Source organism: Pan paniscus, chromosome 18, assembly GCF_029289425.2.
Source record: "Pan paniscus chromosome 18, NHGRI_mPanPan1-v2.0_pri, whole genome shotgun sequence".
Classification (NCBI taxonomy): domain Eukaryota; kingdom Metazoa; phylum Chordata; class Mammalia; order Primates; family Hominidae; genus Pan; species Pan paniscus.
This window is the reverse complement of record NC_073267.2, coordinates 62,643,237-62,658,024: the sequence shown is the minus strand read 5'-3', so window position 1 is coordinate 62,658,024 and position 14,788 is coordinate 62,643,237. Positions and strand designations below refer to the sequence as shown.

General features: G+C 37.6%; 1 protein-coding gene across 15 annotated transcripts in view; it reads right to left on the bottom strand.

Moving 5' to 3' along the window:
- Positions 1 to 14,788, bottom strand: part of CHD9 (chromodomain helicase DNA binding protein 9) — a 272,619-nt gene that overhangs the window by 118,566 nt on the left and 139,265 nt on the right. For 3 of the 15 annotated variants that reach the window (XM_063598001.1, XM_063598002.1, XM_055100537.3), the window contains exon 3: positions 484 to 566. The exons of the other annotated variants lie outside the window; for them this stretch is intronic. In XM_063598001.1, the coding sequence (XP_063454071.1) occupies positions 484 to 566 (83 nt within the window). The remainder of the gene's footprint in view (positions 1 to 483; positions 567 to 14,788) is intronic. 15 annotated transcript variants of the gene reach the window in all.

Here is a 14,788-nt window from a genome sequence, read left to right as displayed (position 1 = left end):
TAAAATTATTAATATTTAGCAATATCACAGGAAGCAGATCAAGAGCATTTTAAAAAGAATTTCCTCTTCAAACACGCATTCATCCACATATACTTAGATCACAGTTTTGTTATGTTCTTACCCGTAAACATGCCTCTGACTATACCAAAGGAAAAAACCATCAGGAATTTCCAAACACATTTTCATGCTGATTCCAGTGTGCTTCACTGGATATTTTTTCTATACCTGCCTCATCAAAGGTTTCATAGCAGTGCTGCAGCACTGGGAAAGGAAGGAGGGTTTAGAATTGCTCACTAAAATGCCACCTTAAGGCCTACAGGCTATAACAAATAACCAAGACTCGAGGAAACAGCAACAAGCTCAAGATGGCGATGCAGTACGACTCCCGTAGCAGCAGCCAGTAATAAGGAAGGTTATTCAATCCCATTAGCCTTTTAGCCCAAAGAACCCCTCCTCCTCCCACTCATTCAGGCTTTCACTTACCCTTCCTCTTGGCCTCTTCACTGAAGACATTTTTGGCGTCAGACAAAGGCTTGCCCTCTGCTTTTTCACCACCCCAGGCAGTGCTCAAGAAAAAAGCATTGAAAGAAGATTCCTAAATGGCCTATTTAGCAAGCTGCAACCAAGAGATGCACAACCCTCCACAAATACACATTTTGATTTATCAACACATTTCTGCCTTGGCAAGTTTATATCTACTGTTCATCCTATTTAGGTATGAAAAAGGCTGTAAACACTCCTAAAAAGCTGAGTTTCCTCAATAGCTGTAAGCAGATAGCCAGATTCCAACAAAGCACAGAAAGAAATGAATGCACAAAGCATCAAAATGCATCAGCATGAATATTAGAGATGTCGTTAAAAATACTGACTCCTTCTGCGGAAGTAGGCCAGCAGATGGTGCTACCAGTTATTATTCCATTAGACTCTGCAATTTAACCCCCAATGGACTGTTCTTCCCTCCATGTAACACATTAACTCTCACTCTGCCATTTCCTGCAGTAAAGTTTTAAAAAATATACATAAAAATCTGATTAAAAAAAAATCACCTGAGAACTAAACTGTGGTAAAATGGCATTATGTGGCTATCAATATTTTAAAAAAAACAAAATCCAAAGCAATTTTTATTGGAGAAAAATACTTTTCTCCAAGATACTCTAAAATATTTAAAATATGAAATAGCTGAAGATTAGCAAAGGGTTAAAGAGGTCATGCAAATGAACCCAAAATAAGTTTAAGAAATTAGATAAGGTTTCTTATAATTTTTCTAACAAAAAGCTAACAGTGTTATTTTGAAAATACAGAAATGAAGCTATTTTCATTTGAATTATAAAAAGAAGCTTAAAATTTTGAAATGAACAAATGAGAACTGTTTATAAAGATTACTAACAATGTTAAAATTGTTTCATCGTCTTAACATGGATGAATACATTTTTTTTGTAACATAAAAAACCTTTCTGACCTTTCCTCCTAACCTTCTATTTTAACTGCACTGATGAGTTTTTCAGGTAAAACTGTAGGTTTAGTTCCATAGCAAGTCAACTTGAATTTGAACATCAGTACAACTTTTCTTTCTATAAAAATGGATTCTATTTTAGTAAGCAATGCCCTTAAATCACTAAAACAAAATTTCACTCCTTTAAAATTCAAGTTTACCTCTTTCATCAATGCCATTTTTTCAGTTGGTCCTGGTTAGTCATCTGATATCACTATAAAACAACATTGGGTTCTCCCCTCTGCCCCTTTTAGGTACCAAAGGCCTCAAAACAGAAACAACACTATCTAAACAGGGCTCTAGAAAGACCCATCTGGACGGCATGAGAGATTAAAGGCAGAGGACAAGTAAGGACGAGGAAAGGATCTGACTTGAGATGTCATCAATGTGAAAATAATAACAATAATGAGATAACACTTACAGACTGCTTACTAAGTGCCAGGGATTATTCTAACTATTTTACATTTAATAACTAATTTAATCCTGATTAATAATAGGGTAATAACAGTGATAATGGAGACAAGGGGCTGGCTAATGAGAGAAATACTCTGATAGTAGCATTACAAAGAGACAGAATGGAACTGAGAGAGCAAACAATTACAAAAATCATTATGATAATAAGAGCTAAAATGTAGTGCTTACTACGTACCAGGCACTATTCCTAATATTTCCTATATATTGAATCAATCTTCAGAACAACCCTGTAAGATAGGTACTACTGTTATTCCCATTTTATATGAGGATACTGGGGGATAGAGAAATGATTTGCCCAAGATCACACAGCTACTGAATAGTGGAGCAGGGATTAAAAGACAAGGGGGTCTCGTTAGGGAGACCACACTCTTAACCATTATATTTTAATCATGTTTGGTTCAACTATCATAATTTACAGAGTTTAATTTGAGGACAAAGGAAAGTAGTAACATTCTCAAAATTGCAGAGATACCAAATAATAAGGCTAGGATGGTTTTTGTTTTTTTTTTTTCCCGGTGCCCTTTCAAAAGTGTAGAAATCAACTAGACATAGGTGAGGCATGGCTGAGGAGCAGGAAGAGCCAGCACTTGGTTTCTCGACCAAGAAAAGGTAAAAGAAGGCCAGGTGTGGTGGCTCATGCCTATAATCCCAGCACTTTGGGAGGCCGAGGTGGGCGGATCACCTGAGGTTGGGAGTTCGAGACCAGCCTGACCAACATGGAGGAAAAATCGTCTCTACTAAAAATACAAAATTAACTGGGCCTGGTGGTGCATGCCTGTAATCCCAGCTACTTAGGAGGCTGAGGCAGGAGAACTGCTTGAACCTGGGAGGCGGAGGTTGTGGTGAGCAGAGATAACGCTATTGCACTCCAGCCTGGGCAACAAGAGTGAAACTCTGTCTTAATTTTTTAAAAAAAGTAAAAGAAATAGGAAACCTAGTTGAGAAAGAATGTGTATGTGTGTATAACAAGTTTAATTCTTTTCATACTGAGTTTGAAATGGAGATCTCTAGCAATTTGAAATTTGGGACTGGATCATCAGAGAGAGAAGTCAGGGCTGGAATGTAAGATGCAGATCCTCCTGCTGTTTTCTTCCATTACCCTTATAATTCACTGACACTATTCAAAGAACCTAAGAGGATTTCCAAAACAACTCACTTCTCTTATAAAGTTTTTCAATAGATTCTATTACCTGACTCAGAATCCCAACTGTTTAATAAATCTTAATAAATCTATGATGAAATATTTCCTCTGCCACTAGAATACAGCATTTTAAAACCATATTCCCACAGAATATCAACAGAGGTGTTAAGTAACTGAACATTTTTAATGTTGGTCATTTCCCAATTCACACACACAAACATACAATGTTATGGTTTTTCTGCCCTTCCCCCCACCATCTAAGCAGTCATCAAATTCTGCCAAATCTACTTAATTGTATTTTGGGTTTTTTTCCTCTTCTAAGTCCCCACAGCTCCTGCTTTATTAACTTTCTACTTGTTATACTGTGGTTATGTAGGAAATGTTCTGATCTGTAGAAAACATATACCAAAGTCTTTGGGGATGATGGATTACTAGGTCTGCACCCTATTCAAATGGAGTAAAATAATTTATTTGTACTATGCTTGCAATTTTTCTGTAAGTGTGATAGTTTCAAAATACAAAGTATTTAAAAATTTAAAATAAAGTCACAGGCCTTGCTCCCCATGAGCTTGTATGATTAAAATAATAGGCCGGGCACGGTGGCTCATGCCTGTAATCCCAGCCTTGGGGAGGCCAAGGTGGATGCATCACTTGAGGTCAGGAGTTCTAGATCAGCTTGGCCAACATGGTGAAACCCCGTCTCTACTAAAAATACAAAAACTAGCTGGGCATGGTGGCGCACGTCTAATCCCAGTTACTCAGGGGGCTGAGGCAGGAGAATCGCTTGAACCCAGGAGGTGGAGGTTGCAGTCAGCTGAGATCATGCCACCGTACTCTAGCCTGGGCAACAGAGCGAAACTCTGTCTCAAAACAAATAAACAAACAAACATATAAACAAAAAAATACATAAAAGGCACATATATTAATATCATATCCAAATATTCATTAAAAAAGAAAACCTATAGTACAAGAGATGATATCATATGTGATATGTTATTTTGATAGCACCTGGAAGGAATATATGGAAGACTCTATATATCATATTTCAGTACTGGGGAAACTCAAAGATTTATAGTATAAGCGTTTGTCAAAGACAGGTCATGACCTAATAGCAAGTCATGATACACATTTAAAGGGTCCAGACAACTACTAAAAAAACAACAACAAAACAAAAACAAAAAAACAAATAGAGTAGAAGAGGATAGTATCAGACCCTTATGCATGCACTTCATGCCTCTAATAAAATTATAATTTTTCACACTACCTGTTACTCGCCTTTTCCTTCATGAGGAAAAGAAGCAAAGAGATTTGGGCAAGAAATTAGAGGTTTTAAAATCTGAGTGGGGACTTAGGTCCTTTCTCCTCTGGTGAAATAATTTCACATGTACCCAACAGCCATATTGGGAAATTCCTCCATTTCCAATATTTCAGTTGTATTAATAAAATTACTGGATCACTAGTGTGTGGATATAAGTAGAAATTATAAATTTTCAAAAAGAGAAGGGGAAAATGATCACATGACCACTGTACATTCAGAGAACAGGTTCCTCTCCTGGCAGGCTGGGGTGGTGAAGGTTATACACACACACACACACACACACACACAGTTATCTAAAGAAACATTCTACTTGACATAAATGTGTGTGTGTGTGTGTGTGTGTATATATATATATATATATTTTTTTTTTTTTTTTTTTTTTTTTTTTTTGAGATGGAGTCTTGCTCTGTCGCCCAGGCTGGAGTGCAGTGGCGTGATCTTGGCTCACTGCAAGCTCCGCCTCCCAGGTTCACGCCATTCTCCTGCTTCAGGCTCACGAGTAGCTGGGACTACAGGCGCCCGCCACCACGCCCGGCTAATTTTTTTGTATTTTTAGTAGAGACGGGGTTTCACCATGTTAGCCAGGATGGTCTCGATCTCCCGACCTCGTGATCTGCCCATCTTGGCCTCCCATAGTGCTGGGATTACAAGCGTGAGCCACCACGCCTGGCTCTACTTGACATATTTTTAAAATATGAAGAAATGCAAGGTCCCAGATATAATTCCTTAGTAAAAATAAAACACAGAACAATAAATTTTCAACAACAGAGATATAACTGCATTGTAGCTAAAATTCTCCCAACCTTTCTCAAGAGAGAGGAAGACTCTTAGGCTTTAGGCTTGGAGGACTAGGTGGATAGAAGTTTCAATGGAAGAGGACATAAAACAGAAGATAGCAAGCCTTGAGCAAGAATGAGTTTATCTGCCTAGAGAGACAATGTAGAATAACAGAAGAGAACCAGTGGTGAAACCCAAAAACAACAAGTTCCAGGAGCTAGCAGATGAAGAGGAGCTATTGAAGGAAAACAACAAGAAAATGCAAGAATGGTAAGGTAAGTATCAGGAGACAGTGGTGCCATGGAAGCCAAGAAAGGAAAGAATTAAAACCTCTGCAGTCAAAAGGAAAGTATCTTAAAGTAATTTGGTATTATAAAGATAATTTAATAAGGCATTTTACTTCTCTTAAATTGTTTATTGTAAGCTGGTGTACTGGTTTTTAGTCTCCTTATTTTTAAAATAGAAGCATAATAATTATTTACTTAAATATTCATATTAAATCAACCTAAAAACAATAGATTTGTAGTTAATTTTAGTAATATGTGTCAAACATTAGTATGGTGGCTTCTTTTGATTTTTATTTAATGCATACAACATTTTTCTTCAAACTATCAATAAATACATGTTTAAAGAGAAAAGAGAAAAAAACTGATCCAAGAGCAAATTATAATGTCAAACTTTTCCTGAATTTTACCCTTAGATTTGTTTTCAGAGTTTTTCATGGAAGTGGAACAATTATTTCACTTCACTTTCTTCACATCTGTGAACTACCATGCTCACAAATTAAAAGGTTTATTTTTGTCTTGTGACTCGCAGTAGTACCCAGGTTTACAATTTTAGATAACCATGACATTCCTTTTTTTTTTAAGTGTCATAATCTTAATTTGCATTGATACAGTAATACTTTTTCAGGGTTGGCTTTATTTTAAGCATCCACATAAAAGTCCAGGCAAACAGTAGGTGTTCATACAAGTTTTGTTTCTTTTTTAAATACAAATGTACATCTAGCTTACAGGAAGCACAGGGAAAAAAGGAACTTGTTAAATGCAATCAACAAAATCCAGATGTAATCAGCAAAATGGGGATGCAATCAGTAAAATCCAGAGTGTAGGAAACTCCATAGGACAAAGGACTCTATTTCTTCAACAAAGAAACTGTAAGAAACAAAACAGAAAAGGGCAACCACAGAGTAAATGAGACTTAAGACTAATTGGAATAACAAAACAGAAAAAAAAAAAAAAAAGAGAGAGAGAGAGAAACTTAAAAGACCTCAACAAAATGCAACATGTGGAGCATTGCATTTGGTTTATATGTTTTCCAAGTTTAGATATTGGCCTGAACCAGCCAACTGTAAAAATAAATTTACTTAGCAACTGGAGAAATAGAAACCCTGACCAGATATTTGATTATATGAGAATTATGGTTATCTTTTTTAGGTGTGAAACTGGTTTTGTAGTTGTGTTTTAAAGACAAAAATCTAATGCAGGCATGGTGGCTCATGCCTGTAATCCCAGAACTTTGGGAGGCCAAGGCAGGAGGATTGCTTGAGGCCAGGAGTCCAAGGCCAGCCTGGGCAACATAGCAAGACACAATCGCTTAAAAAAAAAAAATTTAAACTTAGCTAAGTGTGATGGTGTACATCTGTAGTCCTAGTTGCTTGGGAGGCTGAGGTGGGAGGATTACTTGAGCCCAGGAGCTTGAGGTTGCTGTGAGCTATGATTAGCCCCTGTACTCAAGTTGGGTTGGGTGACAGAGCAAAACCCTGTCTCAAAAAAAAAAAAAAAACAAAAAACCTCAAACCGATCCCCCCAAATTTTTGACTTTTAGATGTATAAATCAATGTATTTTTAGATGAATGATAAGACTAAGATGTACTTCAAAAATATCCATGGAGGGGGTGGCTATATTCATTAGATGGTAGTACAGATGCAACAGTGGCCATATAAATTGACAGCTGTTGGTGGCTGGGAGATGGATATTCTACTTCTGTGTCACTTGAAATGCTATATAATAAAGAAATTTAAAAATTTATATTCTGGAATAACAAGTAGTTTGGCATGACAAGGAAAGGAGATGCCTGTGGGAGAATGATAAGCAACAAGGACTAAAATATAACAGACTAGATTATCAACGGTGTTATAGGTTATGTTAAAATATCTAGACTTCATGCTGAAGGAATTAGGGAATTAATAAATGATTATATAGAGAGAACAGGATCACACTTTAAGACATAGGGGTACTAAGTGGTTTTGATAAAAATGCCAGAATAATTGATAAAATATTTTGGCTTAGAAAAAGGTCATACATGATCTAAAAACAAATAGTATTTAATCTATTTTACATTAGTATGCAGTACTTTTCCAAGCAAACTTGTTGCTTCCAAATAAGTCAAAAGTATATTTTTAAAACATCAAATCACAAACCTCACCAAGTTCACTACTTGCTGAAAACATTAAATATGCTGAATTCATCAGTCCATAAATTATCCCCAATACTTAAAGCTATTCTCAGCATAACATTGTGATTAAGGGCATGGGTTTTTGAGCCAGCCAGCCCTGGGTTCTGGTTCCAGTTCCATCATTTATCTGGGCCTCAGCTTCCTCAACTGTAAAATGTAGATAATAACAGTATTCATCTAATAGGGCTCTTGTGAAACCTAATAGATAATGCTTGTAGAGTGCTTTAGCATGGTGTCAGGCATACAAATACTGAGAGATATTAGGTATGGTTATTGTTATTGCTGTGATGTGATACTGTGCTCTTCTCAGTACATCATATCAGAGAGTAGATGATGTCAGTGTCTTATTATTGGTGATGTTACCCTTGGTTACTTGGTTAAAGTAGTGTCTGCCAATTTATTCTCCATGTAAATGTCTTTTTTTATAATTAATACATATTTTATGGGAAGATATTTTGAGACTAGGCAAATATCCTGTTTCCCATATACATTTGCCCAATAATTCTAGCATTCATTGATTCTTGCCCATAACAATCATTACTGTGGTATTTGCCTGATGGAAAGTTTCTATTTCCATAATTCCTTCCACATTTTCAATTGGAATTCTACTCTAAACAAGAGCTGTCTCTTCTTCCTTTTAATTTATTCATTCATTTGTACCAATATAGACTCATAAATCTTGGCTCACTACAACCTCCACTCCCTGGGTTCAAGCAATTCTCATGCATCAGCCTCCCAAGTAGCGGGGATTACAGGTATCCGCCACCATGCCTGGCTAATTTTTGTGTTTTTTTTTTGAGACAGAGTATTGCTCTGTTGCCCAGAATGGAGTGCAGTGGTGTGATCTCAGCTCACTGCAACCCCTGCCTCCTGGGTTCAAGCAATTCTCCTGCCTCAGCCTCCCTAGTAGCTGGGACTATAGGTGCACACCACCACACCCAGCTAATTTTTGTACTTTTAGTAGAGATGGGGTTTCACCATGTTGGTCAGGCTGGTCTCGAACTCCTGACCTCATGATCAGCCACCTCAGCCTCCCAAAGTGCTGGGATTACAGGTATGAGCCACCGTGCCCAGCCTCATGTTTTTGTATTTTTAGTAGAGACAGGGTTTTGCCATGTTGGCCAGGCTGGTCTCAAACTCCTGACCTCAGATGACCCACCTGCCTTGGCCTCCCAAAGTGCTAGGATTACAGGCGTGAGCCACCGTGCCAGCCGATATTACTTTCTTCCTATGGTTTATAATCTGACACTATGATTACTTACTTGTTCAAAATGTCCTAACTTTGGCCATTTACAGCTCCTTCAAGTTGGTTCCTGTGTTCATAACCCCACCGTATTTCAAGCACTTCCTTATTTTCTGGTACTGTAAGATATTCCAGTTTTATGGTAAGAATAGTTTAATGGTTAAGATGGAAGTGGCTGAGATGGAAGCCACACTACAGTAGGTTAAGAAGCAAATGGAAACTACATGTTCTCACTTACATGTAGGAGCCAAATAATGGGTATACATAGACATACAGGGTGAAAGAACAGACACTGGAGACTCTAAAAGGTGGAAGGGTGGCAGCAGAGTCAGGGATGAAATACTACCAGTTGGGTACAATGTATACTATATAGGTGATGAGTACACTAAATGCCCAAACTTCACCACTATTCAAATATCTATGTATCTAAATCTGTAAAAATAAAACTTTAAAAACCTAAAAATAATTTAAAACATGACTTTAAGTAAAACAAAAGGTGAAATTTTTATTTTCAAAATATATATACATGTTTGTCTATATGAATATATATTAATATATGCTGAATGAATCAGGGAATCAATAAATGACTATATACAGAGAAGCAACAGGATCAGATTTTAAGATATAGAGTTGTTAAGTGGTTTCAATAAAAATCCATCTATGGGGCTAGGCACAGTAACTCTCATCTGTCCTATTTTGGAGATTCCTTGTAATAAAAGTGTAACTATGACTGTAACAGTTTTCAGTGGGTTTGGTTAGTCCTGCTGGCAAATTATTGAAACTGAGGGTACTTTTGGGAACCCCCAGAACTTGTAGCTGGTGTCAGAAGTGAGGACAGTCTTGGGACTGTGCTAACTTTGCAGTTTGGCTAACTCTGAGTAATGCTTCTCAATGAAAAAAAAAAAAAGTTTGGTGGCAAAATAAAGAGATCTTAATCTGCTATATTCAAATGCAAATTCCAATTAAAAAGATTTTTACATTTTTATAAGACTTATAAAATAATGAAAACTAGGATTGGCAATAATTCCATGCTATCAAAGACTTATCTATAGGAAATCTGAACTAAGAAAACTGCTTCCTTAAATATCCTAGGTGTTCCCATTCCATCTGTACAGAGGAACACATCTATGTGACAAGATTCAATATTCCTACATACATTTTAAACAAGTGAGCATGTTTGACTTAAGAGAAAAAGGACACAAGAAGAGGAACTGCATGATAGTCCGTTTAAAATATCATATGGAATAGAAATTATTTTTTGAGGCTTGAAAGAAGTTCAATTCTTTAAACAAATATTGAGGCCGGGTGTGGTGGCTCAAGCCTGTAATCCTAGCACTTTGGGAGGCCGAGGCAGACGGATCACAAGGTCAGGAGATTGAGACCATCCTGGCTAATATGGTGAAACCCCATCTCTACTAAAAATACAAAAAATTAGCCGGCTGTGGTGGCAGGAGCCTGTAATCCCAGCTACTTGGGAGGCTGAGGCAGGGGAATCGCTTGAACCCGGGAGGCGGAGGTTGCAGTGAGCCAAGATCGCACCACTACGCCACTGTACTCTAGCCTGGCGATAGAGCGAGACTCTGTCTCAAAAAAAAAAAAAAAAAAAAAAAATTGAATGCTTATTATGAGTCAGGTGCTACTTGATGTTAGAACAATGGACGTGTAGTCTCTCAGAAAGAAATTTATAACTTGGTAGTATGAAACTATCACCAATGAGTAAAATGCAGAGGGAATCATAGTTAATAATACTCTTCATCAGCATGTTCCCTCCCTTTAGAACCCCCTCCCCAACACTCTGTTCATATTGCTTTTGGAAGGCTCTAAAAATGGAAAAACAGGGTGGAGTACTATAGAAAAACCCATGGTTGGAGAGTCGATACGCTTGAGAAAATATAATTGGCTATGTAGGAAGGGAGAGGGTTTCTGTAATTCCAATCACAGAAAGAGTTCAAACCAAAAATGCTAGGGAGGCCGGGCATGGTGGCTCATGTCTGTAATCCCAGTACTTTGGGAGGCTGAGGTGGGCAGATCACCTGAGGTCAGTAGTTCGAGACCAGCCTGGCCAACATGGTGAAACCCCGTGTCTACTAAAAATATAAACATTAGCTGGGTGTGGTGGTGCACGCCTGTAGTCCTATCTACTCAGGATCTGAGGCAGGAGAATCCTAGCTACTCAGGAGGGTGACGGAGGTTATGGCGCAGAGATCGCACCACTGCACTACAGTCTGGGTGATACAGCGAGACTCCATCTCAAAAAAAAAAAAAAGCTAGAATATTCACGTAGCAGAATGAGTTGAACTAGACAGGCTGCTTAGTCCCATTCAATTCTGGGATTTTAAGATACTACAAAAAAGTGTTAATATTTAAAATAATCAAGAACATGCAATAAGGTTATCTTATCTTCCATAACAGCATAATAGAGTCCTGATATAAAATACTTTCCTAGTTATATAAAGTACCCTGAGGTGCACTGGGAACCTGATTTTCTACTGCAACCTCACTGAATAAAGACCAGGTAGACTACACAAACATCAATTTGTTCGTGTATTGTTGAGTAAAAAATGTCACTCAAATCCTACTATAATTAAAAACAGGACACAGGATTAGATATGAAAATTAACATTTGTGCAATGTTTGATAGTTTACAGAGGACTTTAATCTGTTAAATGTTATCTCATTTAATTCTTCCAAATGGCTATAGTGGTGGTAGTGGTACTTGTTATTCCCATTTTAAAATGAAGGAGTCTTAGCCAAATTCCATAACCTTTCTACTAGTCTGCCAGTGTATCTCAGCCTTTTCTCTCTTCTACTCCCTTATTTTTAACACAATTAACACATTCATCACAGTAATCCATCTCAGCACTTAGTTGGGAGTGAAAGGAGTGGAATGGCATGGACTAGTAAATTCTCTCTGAAATTCTGGGAGGAGAGAAGCATCTTTCTTGCCTACCTACCTTTGACAATCACTATTCTATACTTTTCTTCTGAAGAAGTATGTTAATCATTAACTCATAAATCTTCAACTCAAGAAAACTGAAGGTACAAATATACGAGAAAAAACAAAACTTAGTTTCACTGGAGATGATTCACATAAAACTTTACTTTGGCTTAGAAAGCTCTAAAATTGCCCTACAATTTACAGAAAAGTGCAATCCTAGATTGGATCTGATCATTGTCTTTAAAACTTAGAAGACTGATTGGTTCACTCATTTAATATTCATTTAACAAGTACTTGTTGAACTAAGTGTACTGTTCAATAAGCACTGTTCCCAAGCACTTCTCATTACTATGTCATCTACTTATATTAAGGAATCTTACGATTAAATCAAATATTCTGCTTTTAAAAATGAGGTGTTCTAGTATCTACCAAGGCTAATCATTTTATTGTGGCAGACAGAATTATAAGGTAAACCCTCAATGAACCATGCTCTTGTAAAACTCTTCCCCTTGATTGTGGGCTGAACCTGTAAAAATGTTGGAATACCGCAGGCTATGTGGCAAAAGTGAAAGGATTTTACAAATATAATTAATGCCTATTTCAGTCTACTTAGTGGTTGCCAAAGGTTAGGGATGGGACATTAGGGTAGGAGAGAGGTAGGTTTGGTTACAAAAGAGCAACATCCTTGTCGTGATGGAACCAAACTGTATCTTGGCTTTGGTGGTGGTTTCATGAACCTATACATGTGATACAATTTCATGAAAATAAACACACAAACACATGCAGATGAGAGCATGGCAAACTGGGGAAATCTAAATAAAGATTGATGGATTGTATCAACTCAGTTTCTTGACTGTGATACTGTACTATAGTTTTGCAAGATTCTACCCTTGTGGGAAACTGAATTAAGGATATACGGAGGCTGGGCACAGTGGGTCATGCCTGTAATCTCAGCACTTTGGGAGGCTGAGGCAAGTGAATCATTTGAGGCCAAGCATTCAAGACCAGTCTGGCCAACATGGCAAAACCCCATCTCTACTAAAAATACAAAAATTAGCCAGGCATGGTGGCACACGCCTGTGATCCCAGCTACTTGGGAGATTCAGGTGTGAGAATTGCTTGAACCTGGGAGGTGGAGATTGCAGTGAGCTGAGGTCACTGTATTCCAGCCTAGATGACAGAGCGAGACCCTATCTCAAAAAAAAAAAAAAAAAAGCATACATTGAATCTCTCTGTTTTATTTCTTACAACTGCATGCGAATCTGCAATTACCTCAAAATAAAACTTAAAAAAAAAAAGTAGTTACAAAAAAAGAGAGCGCTTAGGCCTTCTCTGAGCTCAGAGATACTCTCCTGCTGGCCTTGAAGAAACAAGCTGCTGGAGTTCTACAGTTGCAAGGAAATGTGTTTTGTCAACAATCTCATAAGCCTAGACCCTGAGCCTCAGATGAGATACTGCAGCCCAAGTTGACACCTTGGTTGCAGTTTTGTGAGAGCCTGAGAAAAGAACCCATCTAAGCTGTGCCCAGACACCTGACCCAAGGAAGCCATGAGATAATAAATGAGTGCCATTTTAAGCCAGACTAAATATGTGGTAATTTGTAACTAATAGAAAATATATTCGTATACCCAATGATTGAACAATTCCAATCTTGGGTATATGTCCAACATAATTAAAGTTCAATAACATGCAAAACTAACCTATGAGGTTATAAATCAGAATGGTGGTTGCCCTTGATGACCAAGCATAGTGACTAGTAGCAAGCTTTTAGGCCATAGCAGGCTTCTAGAATTGTGCTAATATCTTATTTCTTGGTCTGGATACTGGTTAAATGGGTGATGTTTAATGTCTGAAAATTGATCAAATTGTTCACTTTTAATTTGTGTATTTTCTGTATGTACATTATACTTCAAGAAAATTTATATTAAAAGATTATAACTCAAACTGAAGAACATTTTGTAATCTTATCATTAATCTGAGTAAACAATCATTCTTACAGGTATTTAAGGAAAAGACCAACTGTTCTCTTAATGCAATAATGTCTTGACACTAAAAACAAATTATTTTCTTGATTTTATTACTGTGACATTCCAGATATATTTCATTAAGAAAACAGTAACAGAGAAATATACTATTGCCTATTTCCTCTAATACCAGGAGAAATCTATGAAATGCTGAAAGAGGCCTGAGAATTACCTTAATCAGTGTTATTAGTGATGGGAAAAGGCGGGATCGGGAAGAAAGGCAATTTTTCAAAACCCACAATCAAAATGTGAAGAAGAGAAAACTGAATTACAATGTTTAAATCTATACTCACGTTTCTGAATAACACCATCATCTCTCTCTCTAGTTACATTTTCAATTTTCAAACACTTGTTTTACTTTATTTTTAAAATTTTATCTTTTGAGACAGGGTCTCACTCTGTCACCCAGGCTGGAGTAAAGTGGTACGATCTCGGCTCACTTCAGCCTCCACCTCCCAGCTCAAGTGATCCTCCTGTCTCAGCCTTCTGAGTAGCTGAGACTACAGGCCTGCGTCACTATGCCTGGATAATTTTTGTATTTTTATAGAGACAAGGTTTCACCATGTTGCCCAGGCTGGTCTCAAACTCCTGGGCTCAGTGATCCTCCTGTCTTGACCTCAAAGTACTAGGATTATAGGCATGAGCCACTGCACCCAGCCTCGGGGTTTACTTTATATTCTAGTGATGCTGAACTAAGTTCAGTTTTTTTAGACTTTTTTTTTTTTTAAGAGGCAGGGTCTCGCTCTGTTGCCCAGGCTGAAGTGCAGTGGCATGATCACAGCTCATCTCACTGGAACCTTGAACTCTTGGGCTCAAGTGATCCTCTCACAGCACTGGGATTACGGCATAAGCCACTGTGTCCAGCCTTCTTAGACATATTTTACCTAAAACTTTGAATTTACTGTTCTAGTTGTCAAGAGCGC